Consider the following 24,908-nt stretch of genomic DNA (forward strand, 5'->3'; position numbering starts at 1 on the left):
AACTCATTAATTACATAACGTAACACCAAACTCCTTCCTGCGGCTCCCTTTCAAGACAACAGCAATAAATAATTCTAATTACCACGAAGAAACGTAATTACATAAATCTTAAATTATTACCACAGAGTCGACATCGTCACTCGACGCCAAAATGTCTAGACTACTTGGTACTCAAAGCCTAGATAAATTTTGAAAGCCTAGCTCCGTCAACAAATTTAAGTTTGATCATAAATTATGTTGTGTTTTTCACCAAAATGTTGTTTTGTATTTACGAGTAAAAAGGTGGCTTGTTTTCATTTGCAATTTCATCTCGTGCTATTTCTTATCTTATTTTTTTTATTGAATAGAGCGATTTGAATACCAAAGGAATGTTATAGTCAATGCTCATATTCGGTCAAAAACAGTGCTTATAACTAAGGCCTGATTTTTGCAGTCAAAAGTGGTTTGACCGAATATGAGCTTTGACTGTAATATGGATATTATAGTTTTTCATTATACTTTTAGTTAAGCTAAGTAAGTTTTATCCGCGGTATATTCTAGAAATTGAATGCACTGTCCCATGCCAATGAGGGCTATCGTTTTAGCGCTCACCAGTTAGCGCCACTGTAGAGTAAGGTCCTGTCACTTGCTAGTAGCGAAGACAGTGGCACCAACTGGTGAGCGCTAAAGTGGTAGGAGGACTATCGCATTTGCACTCATCAAGATGGCGCCACTGTAGAGTAAGGTCCTGTCAATCGCCAGGGGTGCCAACTGTTAAGTATAAAAACGATAGCCCTCATTGTCTGTTGCCCAGTAAGTCTGTGTAATCTGGGAAATCGTCAAAGTTATCCCACCAATACCATTACGGGACAGATGCCCCATAAAACGGTAATAGGCCCATAAATTTCGCTTACGACGGTGTATTTCTTGTTTACATCTGACACTGGATTAAGAGCAGGCGCTAATTGGCTGAGTGGAATAGAAGAAATGTACCCACCGCGATCTACAAATTAAAATAACGCCATCTATCGGCAATCTATAGAATAACTTTAACTTTAGTTCCTTTTAATATTAAACTTAATAATGGAACTTCAAACCAAAACATGTATCGTACAAGACAACACACAACTATAGCCTTGACCTCTATCGTGCATAGTAAATACTAAATACGCATACATAGTAATATATGCTGTATGTATGTATACCACATAGACTATTAATTCCCCCCTCCACTCGACCTTTTCCGGGCAATAAAGTATGAATAAACAAACAAAATGTCTGTTTTTATGTATGTACTCGTACATTCCCTGTTCTTGTTAACATGGGAATCCCTTTCCTAGTATGGTAAATTTAATCAGGGGTAAGCAAACAAAGATTTGGCTTGCGGTTTGGCACAGTAAAAGGGAAAACAGTAACATTAATCCACACAGAATATCTAATTCGATATTTTTCATAGATTTCCTATTCATATATTTCATACAGGAGGAATCCGCTAGATTCAGATCGCTTCCAACGCTATGAAAGTCAATAAGTAGGCTTTTAAAAAGCGCTTTTACAATATTGAGAAGGCCTATTTAGCTGACCTTCTGTGGCTGTGATGTGATGGTGAATAAACAATTGTTCTGTCCGTGGATTCCCTGATAAAGAATGCGTTCTTGAAACACAAGGAGTTTGAAGCGAAGGATTAACTGAAAAACAGGTCTGGTGCCTTGGAATTGTAATGAATACTGTAACACCTGTGGCATGTTTCAATCAACGTTACTGCTCATAATTTCACTATGGTTACTTTAGTTAAATATTCATAGGTTTCAAACCTATGTTATTGCTTACATGTGTGCCTAAGGGGGTAGTGTTTGCCATACCTACCTGCCCTGAATTCTTTTGTTAGTATCGTTGTTTAATTTTCTCTTGGTTTTAATTTAATTACCTAGTCACATTAGAACGTGTTTCTATTTAGATTTAAATTATTATTTCTATTGTAGATATCATTTTCATTTCAATGAAAAAACCTCATGGATAAATCATGGATTTTAGTGGCTCTTTCATTGGAATACTAAAAGTATTAGGATTTCTTATAGATAAAGTAGTAACCCTTTATAAAATTCAATGTATTTCAATACAATTATGATCTTTGAACGTCATGTGAACAAAGAGAAATGTATTATGGTTCATCACTTACAAAAGTTCAACCAAAAAGCTTTTATGAAAACTCAAAGCATTTGAGTGGAGGTAAATCTCACCTCACTTAACTCGTAAGAGGCAGAATGAGCTAACACCTGTTCGCGCGTGACGTCACCGCGATGACGTAATGAGACCGCAAGCGTCTAGAGATCCTTTTTAATTGAGTTATAGAGGTGGAAGCGGAACCAAATTTCGGCACTTTAAAGTTAAACTGAATTTGGTTGGGTTTTGATTTATTGAACGGAACTTTGAACGAAACTTGATAGAAACTCTACTATATTAATATGAGAATATCTATACTGCTGTAGTGGACTAGATATCTACTATTATTGAGCAAACTAGATAAAATAAATACGAAAGAATGAGCTACTTTGACGGGTTTGCACAAGAGGATTTTTTTACATTTTAAATATAAATAAAAGCTTTTGTCGGACGTTTGACTCTACACAATGGTATTATAATACCCATGTACCTACGTACAATGTACAGGTCGGTCGTAAAAGTCTTCCTTATTGATCATTTTTGTTCTTATTCAATAAAGACATTAACGTAATGACATTAACGTAACATAACGTAACGTAAAATACGAATGATGAATTTTGTACGCAAAATTCATCAAGTCTTTCTAACGTCGCAGACATAGCCTAGAGAGCACTTTAGACTTTTCATTACATTTTACATTTTTATTGCAACCTCTTCTAATTCGACTACGAAGGATCCATTTTTAGGTTGACATGCCATCCCTATTTAGAAATCTACCCACACAAAATTTCAAAGTGGAGCTGTGGAAGCAACAAGTTTGAGAAGCGCCGACCGCACTCGTAAACTATTCATGTGTGGACAATGTCTGTGGAATGCTTTCTTCGCAAATGCCTGTCTAGCTGAAGGTATTTTGAAGTTGTGTAATTATGATGCAAATGTTTTCACAAATATTTACTGCAACGAGGTATTTAGATAAGTTCTGTTACGTGGTCTCTGGTACCAATAATGCCTACAAGCTATATTTAGTTTAGAACAAGATGGCACGTAAATTATCACAGGTTAGTCTATTCGTTTATGCGCAAATTGTCAAATGCGCAAATTGTCAAGCGGTCGCAATGTGCCAGATTCTCACTTTGTCAAATTCGCAAACTGCCAAATTCGCAAATTGCCATATTCGCAAAATGTCAAATGCGCAAATTGTCAAATTCGTAAAATGTCAAGTTTTCAAAATGTCCAGTTGTTTAGGTTTAAAAAGTCAAGTTATTAATTGGCAGAACTTTTAATAATTAAAATTTTAATGTTTTTTTTTAATATGGAACCATAAAACCGTAATATAAAATCAACAACAAAATCTTTTTACCAGACTGCGCCAAAAAGATTTATCTAGTGTGTATGGTTCACACATTAGAGTTTAATTAGTAACTTAGCAAATCTCAAGGTTTGATTGACACAAAATAAAAGCTAATATCTCATGATTTCAAATCACCCAGTTGTCTGATGCTATCTATAGTTTTTGACAGTGAATCCTAAAACTGTAAACCAAACTTTTTTTTTATTAAACACAGACTGCAAGGAAGACGTTTTTGTTTCCTGCCTGCACAGCTCGCCCCTGACAGTCCTAAAAATGTTTGATATTCAGCTGAAGCAAAAATTGATTTGGGAATTCGTGTTTGTCTAAAATTCAATTCCATGACCTGCTGCGGGCGGCAACAGTCATATGGAATTCTAGAACAATGTAGAATGATTCAGAAGGCGCCTAGAAAACAAGTTTTGGTTAAAAAGCTTGATATTTTATGAATTTATTTATTCGAGCAAAATCTACAGCATATTCTTTTAAGTTATTATTAATTACAAGTACCATGCTAATATTGTATAGCAAGTAATGCCAATTACAGGTTTTCCTTAGTTAGTACATAGTAAACTAAATGCGAGTCGGATACAATGATTACAGCTTAGGTATACCTAACAGTAGATAGATGTTGTACTACTATACATTTATTATTGGAAATAATTAATATTTCCGGTAATGAGAGGCCTTTGTCAGGTGACTGAGTTACTTCCGCCACTTCTCAGTTCTCAGTAGCAACCGTGTCGCATACAATATTTCTTTCATCATAATATCATTTTCATATACACAGTCCACAAATATAATATGTATGTATACTAGTATAGGTACATTCCACATCACATTTCGTCCTTTATAAGATCGTTTCATCTACGAAGACGCGCCCCACCAATTTTTGGTCGAGGGAAGCGTGGGATGCGGGGAGTTTCAGCAATCCGAGCGTCATTATTGTAGTGTGCGCGTGCACTCATGGATAATTTTAGCGTGTACCGATAACACTTAATTAGCGGAAGAATGGGCGCGTCTTCGTGGATGAAACGATTTATACAAGCCGAAATATGTCCCAAAGTAGAGATAGAGCAAGCTTTAGGTAAAGTTAATTAAATAAATAAATAAATAAATAAATAAAATAAATAAAGTTTGATTGATGAAGTTACTGAGACTATCTCCTTACGTCACGGCAATTTGTTACCAAAACTTCGCCGAACGCTGCAGTTTGAAACACATCGTATCAAAACATTTGTACAAAAGTTTGTTGCGAAAAATTTCGACACCAGAGCATCGAATACGGCAATTGTATCAACAGAGAAGCATAATTCCCAACTTTTCCGTTCGCTTCGCGTGATTGTTGAGGCATTCAGAATTTTACAGTTACAATGTATGAAATACAATGTAACAATGGATTTATTGTATGAAAAACGAAGGCATATTTGCTTGATTTACAAAAAGCGTAGAGAATGTGTACTGCAAAGGATTTTTGTTTTATTATTAAACAAACCTTTTTACAATAAAACTATGAATTTCTGAGTAAATGCCTGGTGATGGTACATGGAGGGATTATACCTCAGTAATAATTAAACATTACAATGGGAAATCAAACACAACACACAGATGTACAAGGAAATGTGAAGAATAAAGAAATAGCAGTGCCATCCTATTAAACCAAATAAATCCATCATCTTCGCTTGCGATAAATTGCTTGCCTACGTACCTAATAATTTTAAAGATGTCGGACACAAGAAACGCTCCCCCAAGACATAGAACCCTATTAAAATCTATCCAGAGCAATGAAGCCGATCCATCCTCGAGCTCTCCAGTTTCCGATTTTAATTATCAGGCCCGCAATTAATTCTTTAGAAGCAAAAATTCGATGTCAGAACAAACACCCTTAATGAAAGTCATTCGTGCTCTAATTATACCTTTTGTCTATTAATTAGACGTTAAATTTGCTGTCTTTGGACGTCATATGGCTGAAATGATGATGATGAATGATGAATTGTGTTTTTTCTGATGATTCAATTCCAAGAATTTTATTTACACAAGATTTTTTCTGTGGAATTCTTTCATTGATCCCAAATTCGACAGTAATATTTTCCCGGAAATGAAATAAGAACGATGACGAATGACATCTAAATATTTCTACAAAATACTATTTCTTTGTAAGCCAGTATGCAAAGCCTGGTGAAAACAAATCCAAGAAACGTACATTCGTAGAATTCCACAAAGAGCATTAAAATTTCAACTGTTTCGTAAAGTTAGTAGAATTATTATTATTCTGGAGGTTCTCTTACAACATTCCTATTGCTGGAACTAATGAGATCTGAAAACTAAACATTTGCCTGTTATTTTGTCGAAGTAGAAACTGTAATTTGAATATTTAATAAGCAATAACAGTGGCTGTCAGAAGTAATCCAATATTAGGTCGGCAAATCTTTTATAGTGCTCCTATTTAAATATTTTCAAGGATACCTAACAAAGAGACAAAATAACTTTTAATACCTAAGTAAAATTTTAAATTTAAGCTACCAACCTGCCGATGTGGAAATCATTGGGCGAGGTCTATGTTCAGCAGTGAACGTTCTGTGGCTGAAATGATAATGATGCTAAAAAAATTAAATGAAATTAATTGGACAAAATGGTGGGATAAGACACCTGATTATTGGAGAAGTTTAACTTATTTATTTGAATGATCAAACGAACTTACCAAGTGAAGTTCGATCTAAATTATCCTGTTTTCGCCGAAGAGATTTATTTTACCATGTAGTACCCCTGTACGACAAGCCAATCCGCACACAATATTCAGCGCAGTAGTAGTAAAAAACAAAAGAGCGGGCAACCCCACCCCTACCACGCTGTGGGCTCGGTGTCCGAGCGGTCTCATTATATTTAGAGAAGAGATGACATTGACGTTTACCTCCAGGGAAGAAGATATAGAAATCTTCGGGTTGGGAGGGACCTTAAATCTCTTCGGCGAAAACAGGATAATTTAGATCGAACTTCACTTGGTAAGTTCGTTTGATCATTCAATTATCCTGCTTTCGCCTCCGAGATTTATTTTACCATGTAGATGTTTAGAGCATGGATCAATGTCCATGTTAAATGGTTAAGAGAGTAAATGTCAATGTACTAAATACATAATAAAGCAATATTTTTGTATTATAATCGTATTGCATCACTTATTCATAACAATAACAAGTATCACGGTCTCAACAAGATTTTGTTCATTATAGAGTATTATTATATACATTTATTTGTACTTCTATTAACTGTTAAGTACGACTACTGATTGTAAAAAGTTGCCAAGACAGTTGACAGAGCATCCTGTCTATCCAGCACACTGGCTAATTGTATCAACGTTGACAGCGGCGCAAACCGCAGGCAATACTGCCGCGTGTCGCGTGCTGTGTGGGCCGAACACCCTCGTGTCGACACTCCTTTCCTATATTTATCCAGTTTCATCTCAGAACTGAGCTTGACGACGGTAGTGGTTAACACCGAATCGATCACAGTGATTGCAAGGCTAACACTCTGATTGTTGTAAAACATAAGCTCACTTGCATTTTAATTAAATAAATAAATAATGTGGTTAATTAAAACTTATTAATTTATTTGGATACAGTTTGACCAGTATTCCAAAACAGTATTAATTTGGATTCCAAGTAACACTGTTGCGAGGAAAAAGTTTGGTTTCTATTTAATAGCACCTTTTAATAGCAATCTTTTGATTCTTGAAACCTGACCTATAAATTATAATATTTATTTAAATAATTATATATTTCAATAAATTATATGATTTCACTAACGATATTGCTAAGCGGTGGTTATTTAATGTTATTATAGGATGCACCCGACTTTAGAATATGCTAAGAAAATAGAGTAAGGTAGGTACAATGATGTAATTGAGCATTGTAAAAATATTTATTTGTCAGTCATTTGGTGTAGTGGTTTCGAAACGGACTACTATGCCGAGAGGTCCCGGGTTCGATCCCCGGCCGGGCAGAAATTGAATTGATACATTTTAATTTCTGTGATGGGTCTAGGTGTTACTATGTATAATATGTACTTATGTATATAAAAACGGTATTTAAGTATGTTTATATCCGTTGTCTAGGACCCATAGCTTTGCCCAGTTTGGGACTAGAAGCGTAGTGTAAAATGTCGAAGGAAGGATATCCATGTATTATTTGCGGAGTGTATAGCGGAGTCTGGTACGTTTTGTTTGATCCGCGACTGCCAAATACAAAACTCACTGCCAAAGAAAGCTAAGCTTAAATGGGCAATATGGTACTACTGATGTACCTGTTGCCCCAGCATTCAATTTTTTTTATTTTTTTTTTATTTTTTATTTATTTATTTTTTAGTGAAAAAACGTATTAACGTCTAAAAAAAAATGGTCGCCATTCTAAGGCGAATTAATTGGAATTAATTCATGTTAATCGTGTAGAAATCTCTACGCCAGACGATAAAATATGAATTATGACTAAATATCAAACAAAGTTCAAGAAACAAAAAATAGGTTTATGTCATGTACTGAAACCAAAGCGTCTAACATTTTCTGAGACAATATTGAACCAAGCTCCTACTCCGTGTCTTTATTCAGACACCTTGATTCAGTCAGCTTCAGTATTATGACTGTGATGATTGAATTTTTATAATCATGCTAAGAAAAAATAACAAATACTAATTCTCAATTTATACTTCATAGAAAGGGAAGAAAGACTCATTCATTATTATGAGTTTGTGGCAGCGTTATCGATTCGTAAAATAATATCGCATTATTTTTTGGTATTATTAAAAAATGTCCTTAATCTAAACTAAAGGTTACAAGTAGTGGTAGTACTGGTAGGTACCTACATAATACATAGTTTATTTTATGTGGTTGATTCGTTCTTTGATTGACCAAAGTCCACTAGTCCGGTTGTTATTACAAGCGGCCCGATTTCTTTTTTGATGCGTCAATAATTTTCTATTACATTGATTACAATGTAATTATTATTGAATTAAATTTATAAAGGCATAGTTATTATCGCTTTAACGCATAATAAGATACTTTGCTTGTCTAAAAGATTTAGCAAGAGAAATGATTCAATGTATTTCATGATGTCGCATCTCTTCTTATGAGAATTATAACGTTATAACATAAATAATTTATACGAACCAATTGTAAAACAGTACATGGGAGTTAAAACTGACCTCTTTTTTTTTTTTTTTAGTAAATAAATAATAATAATGATGATGAAGGCTTACTTCGTAAGACTATCAATAGTATTATTAGCATTAATCATACATTGATTAGTAGGTACAAACCTACATAACAATGTTTTTTCAATACAAGAAAAAAATGACGTCATCTTATGTACCGATACCGATACAGTTTAAGGAAGCTCTTAGATTTTATCTATTATTTATTTATAGATACAAGCTGGTGAGACGTCATGAATAAAAAAATAAACTTTGTAAAAATATCAGGGCTAAATAAAGAAAGGCCGCAAAGAGACAAACAAAAATGTTGCCTGTTTGTTCAGATACAAAACAAACATCCGTTAAAATAAGACCATAATTCTATTTGCTTTTCAGTGGCTATCGTGTTTATGTAATAAACATAAAATATTTTATATTAATAAGTTTCTTTAAACCATAAATGAATCTTTTGTTAAAAGTTTAATTGCGGTTAAAATATCATCCCTTTGAAGTGCTTAAACCACATAAACTTTGTTTAGCATCTTATATAAACGCTATCTAAGTCCACCATCTAGGAACATTTTTTTTTTTTTTTTTAACAAGTGGGTAATCTCAGAATGTACTCGTGTCGACGGATGCGATTAAGAATATTCTTAATATCAACGTCTCTGCGCCGACGTGTATAATTATTTGTTATGTATAATTAATTATGTTTACTCGCATGGTTATGATGATTATGAAAAAAAAAAACATCTGGGTTCGAATCGGGAATCGAATAGGTATCTCGGTACAATAAATTCTGTAACCGGATATTAGGTACATTGCATTTAAAATAACAATATTTTAAGCGGCCAGCACATACCTGTACATAGATGGCGCGTCGTCTAGGGACGCGGGTTACCTTGGTGTTCTGGTCGGTCTTTAATGGCGCTTCCCGCGGTGCTCTGGCAGCGCTGGGCATGCGGCGGCGGCGGCGCGGCGCTGCGGCGTAAATAACGGCGCCTGCGCTTGTGGAAGGCGGCGTGGTTGCGCCGCGGGCGGGTGATAGGTCTTAGCCCATCATACCATACAGCAGGGCGTAGCTTGTCGGTACGGCCTCTGTATAAAGCCTCGATTCACACAGTTATGCGAACGGCTAAAGCTTAAATTATATATTCAGTGCAGCAGCCTGGATTAGTTGTCATATCAAATAAATACCTCTTTTCCCGTTTTAGAGGATTATAATGAGTTATAGTTGTCGACCGTCGATGTAATTGGTCGACCGACCGGAAATGTAGAAAGATCTTTGTAAGTTTCCAACAAAAAAATGTGAGACTGATAAGTACTCACAATCACAATGTCAGTTAATATGAGTCGTTGCATAGAAAAAACGACATATTGTCATACTTCATATATAAAGTAGGCATTTATTTCCACTTCGACTCGGTTCGGTCAACAAACCGGCCTAAGGTTTATTTAGGATCATTTATTCTGACCTTATAATAGCAAGTAACGAATCTACATAAATGCACTTTGAATTTTGATCTGATACTTATTTCTTTCTTACTAGCCTTTGTATTTAGACCAATATCGATTGGTGTAATGTATAAAAATACGAAACAACAAAATTATTCAGTTACCCTTTGTAGCATTGAACAATGTGTATGGCCACAGGGTCATCGGTCGTTATAAAAGCAGGCGGAGGCTCGACTGGGGCGAGTGCGTCCGCGGCGCCGGGTCATCATGCTCCAAGATGGTTGATGGTTCATAAGGTGTAAGGCCAAGAAGGCAAGCTCTTAATGTGGGTAGTTTCGTACAAACGCAACATTTTTCTGTATGAGCTCATTATGTTCTGTTTTTACGGCTTTTAAAAATGGCCGAAAAGAAGATACTTAAAAACTCGTAAAAGTGAATAATATTACAATACCTGGCTATCTCGGTAGTTAATATCTCGTTTTTACTCGCTAGAGCAAAAAACGGCTACTGGTTAAAAAATCACCGAACATAAAGTGGCTGCTGGTTAATATCTCGTATTAACGCTACTGGTTAAAAAATGACCCGCAAATATGACCGAATATAAAGTGATTGCTGGTTAATATCTCGTATTAACTCGCTAGAGCAGATAATGGCTACTGGGTAACATCTCGCATTACCTCGGAGAAAAAAATGGCTACTGGGTAACATCTCGCATTACCTCGGAGCAAAAGAATGGCTACTGGGTAACATCTCGCATTACCTCGGAGCAAAAAATGGCTACTAGTTAACATCGCGCGTTAACTTGGAGCTAAAAATGGGTCAAAGTTACGCGTCGTGTCACAACGCTTATAATAAAAATGTACGAGCACTTGCACAAAATAGTTGTTACAACCAACCTTGTGTTGGGTCTAATTCTCGTCACTACACTGCACAACTTAAAATAATTACGTTTTTTGTCGGTAAAAACGTCCTTGGTGACGTCACTTAAGCATTTTTCTTATACTGCGTGCGGTCGTTGCGCGTGCGCACAAAGGAATGAGACCGCTCGGACACCGAGCCCACAGCGTGGTAGGGGTGGGGTTGCCCGCTCTTTTGTTTTTTACTACTACTGCGCTGAATATTGTGTGCGGATTGGCTTGTCGTACAGGGGTACTACATGGTAAAATAAATCTCGGAGGCGAAAGCAGGATAATCTTTATTTTTCTTCCTATTCCTCAACTGAAAGTCCACGCCACCTTTAGCATCGGACAATAACGCAACCTCAGCGTGTTCTAATAACTCGGCCAGATTCCTTATTAATATTAATGCGGGGAGATGTATCGATATTCCCGGGAATTCCCGTTTATTTCGCCGATTGTCTTTGCCCGGGGAGATATTGAGTTTTTCGTTAAAGGAATATCGGATTATGCTCGGAACCTTTAATTAAAGGTGGATCGACGTAAATGTATAAACGGTAAATAGATCTCTTGGCTTCGGAAATTGTAGGCAAATGGAATGATTTTTGTAATTGGATGCCTGAAACAGATTGAAATAATACCTGCCTCCATATTTCCAAAGAAATAAGGGCGACTTCAAACTGGTCGAGTACAGAAACGCAGCAGAAACGCGACTGTGTACTGCTGTTAGACAAACTTCTACTAGTATCGTACATTATAATCAGGTTATTTTCTCTAATTTATCAGAGGCAAATAGAGGACTTTGGCCTACACTTCCCACGGTGACAGGACTCAGTAACCAACACGAAATCTTAGTAAGATTAATTTTTAGTGTCAGAGAATAATAATTAAGGTGATTGTATAGTAATTTAATACCCTAATATTATTGCCTTTCTTCTAAACTCTTATTTAGATAATTCTTAGTCTAGATATATTCTCGTCACAGACTTTAATACTTAATTTTGTTCCAGACTGGTTTCCGGGCTGGCGCAAACACAGTAGCCAGCCGAACGACGACGGCACCTCCGGCCAAGACTGCGTGGAGGCGCGAAGGGAATTCCCACCACGGCCACCTCCTGCCACGACCACCTTTATGTGGAACGACAGAGGGTGCAGGGAACACAACTACTTTGTGTGCGAACGGCCCAGCGTTGATGGTAAGTGCTTGATCAATATTAGGTTGAATACGTTACTAGTGTCAGCACAAAAGCCAGCTAGGCATCTTCGGGTAGGACTGCGTGGAGAAGCGAAGGGAGTTCCCTCTACGACCGCCCCCTGCTAGCCCTAATTTTATGTGGAATGACAGGAAGCACAACTAAATACTTCGTGTGCGAGCGTCCTAGTGTTGATTGTAAGTGCTATGAGCTGGTATTCAATAATTCCTTTCTTTGTCGCGTTCTTTGGGAAGACATATCCCCAGAAGTGGATTGCCATTGCTGAAAAAGTGATGATAAACGGCAAAAGCCAGTTGAACATCGGCACCTCTTACCAGGCTAACAAAACTATTTTGTACCAGGACTGTGTTGCCATTTTTAGCCGACTAAAGAAAAGGAATTTTCCATACATGTCTAGAAGGGCTTGGCCTCTGCCAACTTATATGACTCGTTGAAATAGCTATTGTTTTATTAATCGTTGATAAAATAGCATTGGGATCATTCGGATGTTGTAGCGATAATTACATAAATCCTGTACAACTGTGCAATTGATAATGATTCCCAGAAGAGCAGTTATCGTTATCGACAGCTCGTAAATATGTAAAACACAATTTTACTACATAGGCAAGAATATGTTGTATAGTATGTACAGTCGCGGAATGAAAAGGTTCGTCACCTTAGCGTCGGTTTTCGCTTGCACTAGGTACTGTAAGAGTCAAACCTGCCAACATAACAGTGCAAGAAACAGTGCTGCTAACATTTAAATAAATATGACGTTTGCTGACGAATAAGGTTTTGCTTTTTTATTTTTCTATCCCATCAGTGCAATTTTTATTTAAAAGAAATAATAATGGCAGGTTGAACCAACAAGAAGGTTTTAGTTTATCAATCATAATAATCTTCTTGACAAGATAAATCGTCAAACAACTTTGATCTGAATAATTTTGAACTTTACTGATGAACAGTTAAAGATTATTTTCTCTAATTCGAGATTATTCTGTAACATAGTTTCAAAAGGTAATATGTGCTCGCGATTCGTTGAAGGAATCAATTTGAAAACTGACGAACCTTTTCATTCCTTGACTGTACAACACTAATGATTCAAATCCATTAGAAAAGGCAGAATCCATTAGCTACGAGTAAATAATAGTTTTCAATTACTACTTACACACAAAAACTTTTCCAAAACCAAACGAAAGTGTATGTTTGAGTTGAAAAACGATATTAATTTCATATCAACAGTGATGGTAATGATATATTGATACGGGTTGGTTCGGGGCGGCTCACCCGGATCGTTTGCGCTGGGCATCGATATTATGTTATAAAGAAACTTCGTCAACAAATGTGTACTAAATATCCAATAGTTCTTATAGACTGTTTTGAGCGTTAGAGTCAGTAGCATTTGTAAGTATCTGAACGAGTAGATTTTTGCTATGAAGAATATTTTAATATATAGAATATTTTATTTACATACACACTTATATTTCGTCATCACATCTTAAAATACACCCTGTAACGGTTTGTTTAAATATTTTACTTTTTGATACAACAGCTTGACTTGTATACAATATTTGACAGCCCAATAGGTTTAACTGTCTATATCAGCCTTTTGATAGTCTTCGAACATAGGCCTCCTCTTACTTCAACCCTCCACCGACTTCTGTCCCTATCCTTCACTATAGTAAATGCCATAAATAGGAATATTGAAAGTAAGAAAGTTTGTAATAAAGGAACTTTACACATTGCTTCAAAGTTCAAACTACTCGTATATGAGCACATCGCTAACAATTTAACGTGTGAAGTGCCCTTAAAAGCGGAACTATCCTGAAAGACGCCGTGAAGAGTTAACGATACCTCTACGACATTATATTTTATACAATGTCGTTCCAAATGTGACCCAAGTGCAATAACGGCGAACGTTATGTTGTTTTTATCGTCTTATCGAAGTTCCGCTTTTGTCACGTTTAAATTCATTTATTTTTGATGAGAATTTCACCCGATGGTGTTAATGCAAACTACTGTAATAAGGGATTAAGTCAGAAAAAATGCCTTTTCACTCATGGTTTAAAGGCCTTATTTATTTTTATGATTTAGATCTCAATAATTAATGTTTCTTTATATTCGTTTAAATTGTATGTTGGAATCACTTATTCTCATATTTTTATAAACTTTTATCCGATTTGGGTCCTGGATCAAGGCTAATGTTGGTATTTCAAAATGTTTTGATTCAATTTATGATCGGTTAGTTCACTAAACATTTATCTATCTTCACTTCACTAAATATTTATAAAAACGAAAGGTTACTGACTGATTGACTGCTTGGGGGTTCCTTTTAGAACGTAGATGCTCACTAAGAACAGATTTTACGAAACTCCACCCCCAAGGAGGTAAAACGGGATCCACGCGTACGAAGTCGCGAGCGGCCGCTAGTAATCAATACTTAGCAGTTACGTAGACAATGATGTGTCAACTTCTGAAGCGATCTTACTATTCAAGAGACGACATAAAGAGCTTAACGACATCTCTACGGCATTGTAATACATTGTCGCGTTCCAAATATGAGCCAAGTGCAATGATCGCCGACGTAACGTTATATTTATGTCCCGCTATTGTCACGATCAAATTACAGTAAAACCACATATACATTAATAGTGGTACTAATAAAGTACTTATTCATACTCGTACTTAGGCTGGGTTGCACCATCTTACTTTAACTTTGACAAACGTCAAAAATCTGTCAAACTCCATACAAAAAACACCGGTTATCGTTATAGCTACGGTCAAAGTTAGGTAATGCAACTCAGCCTTAGTTTCTATAATATTTTTATTAGGAAACTTCAAAGTCTTATGTTCAGAAATAGCGTCTGAAGGTTATCATTCCCTCTAAGGGAAAATGCCAATGTTATGAGTACTAGTAGGTATAACGTTTTAAGATATTTTTCTATGTGAATCTTATTCATATTATTACATTTCTACTTGTCTAGATACCATGTTATAAGCTTTACTACTTATTTTGGGGCTGAGCAATTGGTGTGATTGTTGGAAAAATTCATAATTTAATATTAATTCATTCTACACAGTGACTTTACGCCATTTTTTTTTATTAGACCAGTCTTTCTTGTTAGACATTACTTAACTTGCCCTTCACAGTACATTTTAGCGGTCAAATTCAGAGATAAAAGTATATTACATCTTGAAATATAAAGTAGACGTCTTTATTGTATCAATAAAAAACTATGGCTAAAGATACCATATCATGTGCGTACAAAAGATTGGTGGCCTATTTTATGTCTTTAGGAATGTGTATCATAAAGAAAAATCCTGTTTGTAAAAACCTTTGTAAGAGGAAATCTCTAGAGTGTACTGATTTGATTTAGGACTTATTTCACTGATAGAAAGCTACTCAAAAGATAAGCTAATCCCAAATGACATGCTTAGTCTATATTTGTCGTAAATCTTCTTCTCTACTATCAAAGAATTCGCAATATTATTTATTATGTTGCGAAACGAATTGTGCGTAAATAGAGCCACTCCAGTGATCTAGTGGTTAGGGACTAGCTTTTTTGAACTAAAGGTTCTGGATTCGATTCCCTAAAGTGATACCCAAATTGAAAAATCACTTTGTGTATAGCTCTAATAGTTTGGTTTGAACGTTCAGACAAGAATCAACACGATGCATGCAATGGTCGAAAAAGATATTGAGAAACCATGTTTCGGAAATTCCGTGTTTCGGAAGTTCACTGATTAATCAAGAACTCTCAGAAATTATAAAACCTACAAACTTGTTTGGGCAGGTAGTTTCCTTATAAGGTGTAGGCATCCGCTAAGAAAGGATTTTACGAAACTCCGTCCCTAAGGGGGTAAAACGGGGTCCACCCATATGAAGTCGTGGGCGACTACTACGAATAAGCCATGTCAGACGCTTGGTCTCATAAAATCTGACATCAGGGCTGTAACCTCAGTTGTTACAATCCCCAGGATATCAGCTCGCTTAAACGACAGATTTATGTTTTATATCCCGGTGATTCCCTTCTAAAAAGCAACATAAAATAAACTACAGTGCTTTTGTCCAATGACTTTATGAAAGCTAAACTAGGATATATTTTGCTGAGTATTTGGACGTGTACAGAAGATAAATTTAGGTAGGATATGAGTAAAGTGCAAAGTAAAGATTGAACGAGAAAGAAATGAGTGAGTGTATCTTAATAAGAAAGATGCTTATTGAATTAGCAAACGAACACGATTGGCGCAGTGGTACGTGGTGTATATTGCTGAAAACTTGTAATTATACCTCTACAAGGAGTCGCAGGTACTATATCTTTTCGGGTCAAACATGATTTTTTTGTTGCAAATTGAGAGTTTAGTATTTTAATTATAAACCATGACGATAGTTCTGTTGTCTGGTATCTTAAGTATGCTGCAACTGATTTTGTGAATGAGCTTTCAAAGCTCTTCCATAAGTATTCCATTCAATATTGTCTTACATCTTACTTGTTTTCGGTCTCAGGATATCCTATTGTCTTCAAATAGTGGCAACCTCTTTTTCAGTGAAGTGGTACGAATACCCATAGCCCAAATAGAAAAGCAACTCACTTATTACATAAAAATATGTTTTACCTCCTACTTACTTTTAACACAGGTGTCTAACATAGAAAAATACATAACTTTTATAGAATATGACAGCCGTTTTGGTCCATCAATCTTGTTTGTTTCATAATAATTGTGTTGTTTCCCATTTTGGTTGAGATTGTGAAGACTAAGCAAAGACCTCATCGAAACTTACTACCCCTTTCTCTTTTCTTTTATAATGATCCTTACTAATATTATAAATGCGAAAGTTTGTATGGATGTCTGGATGTCTAGATGTTTGTTACTCTTTCACGTAAAAACTACTGAACGTATTTTGATGAAATTTTACAGTATTATTGCTTATAATCCAGAATAACATAAACTAAATTTCACGCAGGTGAAGCCGCGGGCAAAAGCTAGTTTGTCTATAATTTTACAGCACTCAAAATGTAGCCGGAATAATTCAGTGGCAGAAGGACGACTGATTCATACATTTGTACTGTGTCCACGTTTACAAGTCCGCCAACAATCATTGCCGTCGTGTTAAGTGGCTCTCGAGCAGTTCCCAGCTCTGGAGATTACTTCCTTGAGTCACACTCGTTACAGTGAAGATGTATCCAGTAGACTTAATGGCTTCATGACGGGAAAGGTTCAGAGGTCCTTGTTTCAGTTCAGAAGTGAAGTGGTCACTCGTGGTTTAAGTTTACTTAGGACGTTTACATTAAAAGGGGCAGCCAATCGGATACGTGTCCCATGTTTAACGAATATACTCCCACTTAAACCAAGAAGAAAACTAGATGGTGGACAATCTTACCTAGAAAGTGCAGAGAAGTGTTACGGTCTTATGAAGAATATAGAGGCTGACAAAGGTGACTGAGTTTCTTCCGCCACTTCTTCTCAGCACCAGCCTATATGTGGTCCCGAAGTGGTGGTAGGGCAAGCTATATCTGGGACGTGTATAAGTGCCCTGGAAAGATTCTATGTACTGAATAAAATATTTGAATTTGAAAAAATAAAGGCAATAGCCACTTTCGCAGGGAGATATAGCGGGCTAAGCATTTCTTAGCTAAGATAAACCTGCTCTATCCACCCCCACTGTTCTTCTAACTTGCTCTCTTTGTTTCCGTTATATCGTTTTTCTTATCGTTAAATAATGTCTGCCCCAATTTTGTTTGCTGGACGTAATATTGCGGGAATGGTATTAGTCTTGGTCAATAAATATGAGCACTATTACGTTACAGAGAGGTGGGATATGGTCTGGTGGAATAGTTACTGATCCCATTGCTTTTTATACATTTACTGCGTTGGATTATATTTTATGTTCATGTTTCGCTCTATAAGTGATTTTGATACTTTCCGACTTAGCACTTCTAGTAGTCACGTAGTTCACGCTTTTGATCTTGTCGCAAAAAGCGTCGATTAGTGGGTTAGCAATAACTACAGACAGGACTGTACAGATTGGCTACAGTACTGTCTTAGTTGAAAGTTTAATCAATATCGAAGTCAATATTTCTTTATTTGGCTACAGTACTGTCTTAGTCGAAAGCTTAATCAATATCGAAGTCAATATTTCTTTATTTGGCTACAGTACTGTCTTAGTCGAAAGCTTAGTCAATATCGAAGTCAATATTTCTTTATTTGCATAATCTATTTAAATCGTCAAATCGTATTTATCAAGGCACACATTAGTGCAATGCTTACATGAAATTAAAAAAAAGACTGCAGCATTTTTTGTGACAGTAGGTAAATAAAAAAGTCTCCCTTTTTAATTTTGATTAGCCCTACATCCAACAGAGTAGGTAGGGGTTAACGTGACCCCGTCACATGAGCTCCCATAATCCCAAACGCGCGACAATAATAAACAAAACACGATTTCAGATACACAAAACAATTTTCGACGCAATAATTTCAGGAAAATTTCACTGAGAACCCACATTTACAGCCCAGTGAGCATAACACGCATGCCAACAAACCTTCACTAAGCTGCAGCTCAAATATAAAATTTTATTCAAAGCATAAAATATGACAAAATTGCCCGCGCGTCTAATTCATGCCATACCGGTGTACCGCAACATGACCGGTATACCCTGATCTCTAGCCCCTCTTTATGCGCCCTCGTTTCGGCTTTTAATATTGGGGATGGGGGAGGGAGGGGAGGCCAGGACATAATGGATGCTCACCTGCGTTCGCTTTGACACTCTATGACCTAGTTGGGCGGCATGGCCAGGGCTGTACACTCGAAACTTTGCAAGATTGGGGAAGGCAAGTTTTTTACGCAGAAAGTTTTACGTGACGTATTTCTGTCCATCGGGTTGTTAAAAACAAGCCAAATATGACTGGTTCTCAGAAATGACTGGACTTTTAAGTGAATAATACGTCTGCTAGTCCTATTTTGGTCCTGTGACAAAAATATAGACATTTTAGGCTGCATTTACTCACGATTACGGTGTTGATAAATTCTAATATGGTTACTTATTGCCACCAAAACGCTACAGTCGTTGTACCACATTTGTAGCACCACACTTTTTCGTTTATTCCAAATCCACTCTTAGTATCTTTCGAAAACAAGCAAACTCAATATAAAGTCCAAAAGTTCTAAACCCTAACTCGTACTGCTAACCCTAAACACAACGCATTCACATCCATGTATCCCCCGCCCAGCGGTGTGAGCGCTGAAAGAATACATTGTCGTCTTTATGTCCACAACTTAAGTGCTATTGTGACTGCAAGAGCTCGGCCGCGTTGCAGCGCGACGGGCATTGTCATCGGCGGAATGACTATGCCGATGTTAGGCGGGACGATAACTGAAAAAAATAAAAAATGCTTCCATTTTCAAATATTTGTTTTCAAAATGGAACATTTCTTTTTTTTGGCAGCACAACAAACAGTTGCCAACCCTAGACCTAGTACGACACGTCATCACACATATTTTTCTATGTAGTGTGTATATTTTATGATCCATATTCCAGAAAATTCAAATATGATCCTGTTTTAATCGATGGCCTAGTACAGTACGCTTTTGAAAATAGAAAGTAACAGTACAGTACAGTACGCTTTTGTAAATAGAAAATACTACTGTGTCTGCGATCTCAACGTTCGTCTATTTTGTATTGAAAGATAAGACTTTTTTACTGTATAAAGCTAATAGCAGACGACGAAAACAGGTCCTTGTATTAGGTTGGATATTAGGTTGAAATAGACAATAGAACTCAATATGAAGTTCTTTAACTTGATCATTGTGAGAGCAAAGGCGAAGCATTCTTGTCTCTATCAGTCAGTAAATCAGATCAAGACCGTAGAATAGAGTTGGTTAATATAAAAATCCCACAAAATATTGGCCTACGTTTTTCTTATCCACAACGAGGAAGCTCTTGACCTGTATCTCACCTAATGGTAAGTGATGATTAGGCCGAAGGTGGAAGCGAGCTTCCCCAACCACGGAGGAACTGGCTACCTCTAACCTTACCTCTTACGTCTAACTGCCGGAACACAACAATGCTGTTAACATTGTTGTTATGGCGACAGACTTAGGTAAGATGATGGTAGCTCGCCAGGCGGACTTAGAACAATAAGCCCTATCACCAACCAAACCGAAAAGAAAAATCTGCCCCCACTGGGAATCGAACCCGGGACCTATGCGTCTGAAGCAGGTTGTCTTACCACTAGACCACAGAGGTGGTTAAACGTGAAACACACCAATTATCACACTACCCTACAAATGGAGTGAAGCTGCCGGAACTGTTTAGGCTTACTACCTACGTCACGAAGTTGTAATGAGCCTGTGGGTTTGACGGCCACTGACGAGGGTGTTCAGGGCCTCAGGGTGATCTTTTAAATGGTTTCAAACGGTTAAGGCCCCAGACTTCAAAATGTTTAATTGTTTAAATTGGAAATTACGATTTCTCTAGAGATATGTTATTTAAAAGGGCTACTCATTATAATCATTAATAAAGTAGCCATATGTAGTTGACAGAAAAAAGAGATCCACTATTTAAATAATGTCTGCATTTTGGCGCCCAACATGTTGGGTTTTCTGCTAGTGTAATAATAACATACTTGCTTATTGTAACGCCCGTATTCACAAACGATGCTTGCTTAAGTGGAACAGCAATTCGAACACACTGCGTTTAATAGAGCTCTGTGATTGGTTCGTATATCACCATTGCGTTCACGCGCACTGTGTTTATAGGTAAACTCCCACAAAATTGCATCCCTAAAATTACAATAAAATCGCGGCTAAAATCTTACCATACTTAGTTACTTTCACCAATAGGTAAGTGCCAAAATTATTTATTGGTTAGCTGGCAAAGGCCTCCTATTGTAATAAAGAAGGAACAACACTAAAGAAGAAGAATAACAAATCGTTCTAATTCTTCTGTCGTGTGTTCGTCGGCCCTTACATTCGCAGACGAGATGCGCCCATTACTCGGTATTGCAGCCGCGCAATTTGAACGGCACGTGCCGTAACGAACAATACCATACTGCACTCTAACATAGTGTTACAATGTTACAACATTAAAAACGTCACGACGATATTCGCTTCAGCCCATGTCCTGGTGTCCAATGACAGTTTAACTTTCCCCCGGGACAAACTTGACCTTCACTAGTTGGGTTTTTATTGGCGGTCAAGCTGTAGATCCTGGCTACACAGGAGTTGCAGTGGTGGGAAAGAGAGGTGGGATAGTCCGGTTCAGCCAAACGACGTCCACTGCTGGACAAAGGCCTCCCCCAAGGATTTCCACAAAGACCGGTCCGGCGCCGTTCGCATTCAGGCGCCTCTCGAGACCCTCTCCAAATCGTCGGTCTATCCAGCGGAGGGTCTACCCAGACTATAGCCCGTGGTTGGCACACAAGGACTTTTCTGCCTCAATGACGATATACATTCATTACCTCCTTCTTACCATCCTTTGTTCCCCGTTTGAGCAGACTTCTGAATTCTCACGGAGGTACCACTGATATTCACGCCACAAGTCTCATAAAGTTCCGAAAGCACTTGGAAGAAACCATTGTCGGTGAGTAGTGTTCTAGCATTTTTTTTTTTTTTCAATTTTACCTACATTTGGGTTTTCTGTGCCCGTACCGAACCATTTCTGTAACTCTTTTTTCTTTTTAATTTATAATTGTCTACCGGTCTAGTTTCAATCAGTAAATTTATAATTGATGTTACTAATATATTGCATGCGGTGTTTACCTTAAATTATTTGTGCATTTAGTTATTACCACTATGGCTGTATGTATACTGTGTAAGCATCAATGTAACAATTTCTGGTCAACCAAATAAAATAAATAAATTACTATCACTACATAGTAAACAAAGTCGCTTTTCGCTGTGTCACTATGTATGCTTAGATCTTTAAAACTACGCAATGGATTTTGATGCGGTTTTTTTAATAGATAGAGTGATTCATGAGGAACGTTTATATTATTAGGTGCGTATACTTAGCACCCGTGCGAAGCCGGGGCGGGTCGCTTAAGATAATAATTATAATAATTTATTGCGTAATAACTCCAATCCAACTAAAAGTTGCTGGTTACAGATAACCTTATCCATCAGATAAATTCTTAATACTATCAAAGACTTGACATTTAACAAATCGCATAAGTAACGGAAAGAGATAAAAAAGTAATCTTGATTATTTAATGAGAAAACTTATCGTCGCGAATGATATTTCTTTGGCAACTTTTTATGAGTTTTATTTTGAGAGATATTTTTATTTTGAAGTACCTTTATGTTAATAAGTATTTTTGTTTAATTATATGTTTAATTTAACATTGGTTACAAAAAAATCTATAAGAGTTTCCCAATCTGTAATAAAAAATTCTTGTTATAAGTAAATTGCTAGATGCAGGTTACATTAATTATAAATGGAATCCAAACTTCGCTAGACGTTGGATATCAAATATTCAATAAACACATTTGCAAAGCAATCACTCACAATCCAACCCAATCCAACTACATTAATTAAATGTATTCTCGAAATTCACTGACATTATTTTGAAGCAATTACAACTGGTTAAATTGAAGATTGAGTTCGGTCTTTACTGCAAATAAATCAAGGTTTTATCCAAGAGAAAGCATGCCTTGCTATGACGTAGTGGGTTCGAACCAAATTATGATGTACAATTTTACTATAATCGGTCGATTTTGGGCGGAGCACATAGCTCGTAGAGCTGTGTATCTCAAGTGACGAGCACGAACTGGAAGAGGTAATGTGAGCAGGCCTCCCACTAGGTGGACCGACGATCTGGAGAAGGTCGCGGAAGGTACCTGGATGCAGGTAGCGCTAAACCGGTTGTTGTGGAAATCCTTGAGGGAGGCCTTTGTCCAGCAATGGGCGTCATTTGACTGAAACGAAAACGGTCGATCGAGGATTGATCTATGGACAGTCGGAAGTCGGACATCACCGTTGGACTATTGCGCCTCGAAATAAAACAAACACGTACAATTTAACCTCCATTTTATTACCTGTGATAAGAGGCAGTAGATAAATAAAATACTGAATGAATTACTGACACTGCATGTTTATTAACAAGCTCCCACAAGATGCCAAAACAACATGGCCGTCTTTTTTCAGTACCATAGACAATGAACACAATCATAGACTATTAAAGAAATCCAAAGATGATACAACATCTCCCCTTTTTAGAAACAGAAATGCTAAGATAAACTTAATACATTAACACAAGTATTACGGCTAATGACAATAAATTATGCAGCAATTTTAAGTTAATATAAGTACACAACTAATACTTCCGTTTTGTTACAGTATACATTTATGTTAAACAGCAACATACATAACACTAACACAAAATAATACTTTCATGTTTTGTTACAATAAACTTAGGTTAAACAGCAACATTAACCACTATTTTTAAGTTTCATAACATAGCTATTACATTCTATGTACTTAAATAATTGTATTGCCTAGTTACTTGGTTTCAGCCCTACGTAAATAAATACTTGGGTTCAGTGATTTGTTACACTGCTGAAACCAAGTTTAGGTAGAGGTTTACATCAATTATTTCTATTTTAGTTATGTTACCCTAGTAACACATATAGTCATTTAGATAAGCAGGACGCTTTACAGATCTTTTAAGTCTGGTATTATTTTGTTCAAATCCAGTTTCCTCCGAGCTACTAACATTAGAATTAGAAGGATTAACTTCAATGGATTCTGCAGAATCAACAATCTGATCCTCAACAGGATTTGTAATATCAGCAGAACCCTTACAATGCTCCTCATCTAAAATTACATTTTTATTTGTGACATACCCTCCTACCGTTGGTGAAATAGTTTCAGTAGGTGCCAACTTCAAATGCCATCTATTTCTTCTAAATTTCCCTCTTTCAGTATTAATTATATATGATCTAGGTTCCTTACATTTTGATGCAACTGTTCCATATATTTTCAAATCAGTAACCCACACTCTATCATTAGTATTCAGTTCTGGCAGATCCCTTGCTCTATGTCTCTTATTGTAATAACACCCATTTCTATGTTTCTTTTCCAACATCTTTTGTTTGAATTCTTGACCTAAGACTACTGGGTTATCAAGTTTACTAGATATAATAGGAAGGTTATCTCTAAGTTTTCGGTTAAACATTAATTCTGCTGGACTATAACCTATCTCAGAAGGGGTGTTTCGATAGATTAGTAAAGCTAGATAAATATCCTTATTTTTTGTTAGAAGAGACTTTGCAATCTTTACTCCGGATTCGGCTAGACCGTTACTTTGTGCATAGTAGGGACTACTAGTTATAGACTGAAACCCATACTCTTTGGCAAAATTATTAAACTTTGTTCTAAATTGTGTACCACAATCTGACCTTACTACCTCTGGAATTCCATACCTAGAAAACATTTCTTTGCATTTAACTATTACACAGTCTTCAGTCAAATCATGTAGTTTAAATATTTCCAGATATCTAGAGTAATAGTCAACTGCAACTAAATACCAATGGTTTGAAAATTTAAATAAGTCAATTCCTATTTTCTGCCAGGGTCTATCTGGTGGTGGGTCTAGTACCATGGTCTCTTTATAATTTTGTGATGTTTCTATACAGTTTGAACAAGTCTTAACTTTTTCCTCAATTTGTTTTGATAGACCTAACCACCAAACGGACTG

The 24,908-nt window shown here is 36.6% G+C and overlaps 1 protein-coding gene across 1 annotated transcript in view; it reads left to right on the plus strand.

Moving 5' to 3' along the window:
• LOC135077347 (uncharacterized) overlaps positions 1 to 24,908 on the plus strand; it is a 59,736-nt gene that overhangs the window by 10,127 nt on the left and 24,701 nt on the right. The window contains exon 5 of the mRNA XM_063971872.1: positions 12,030 to 12,215. Coding sequence (XP_063827942.1) covers positions 12,030 to 12,215 — 186 coding nt within the window. The remainder of the gene's footprint in view (positions 1 to 12,029; positions 12,216 to 24,908) is intronic.

This window comes from Ostrinia nubilalis, chromosome 13, assembly GCF_963855985.1.
Source record: "Ostrinia nubilalis chromosome 13, ilOstNubi1.1, whole genome shotgun sequence".
Lineage (NCBI taxonomy): Eukaryota > Metazoa > Arthropoda > Insecta > Lepidoptera > Crambidae > Ostrinia > Ostrinia nubilalis.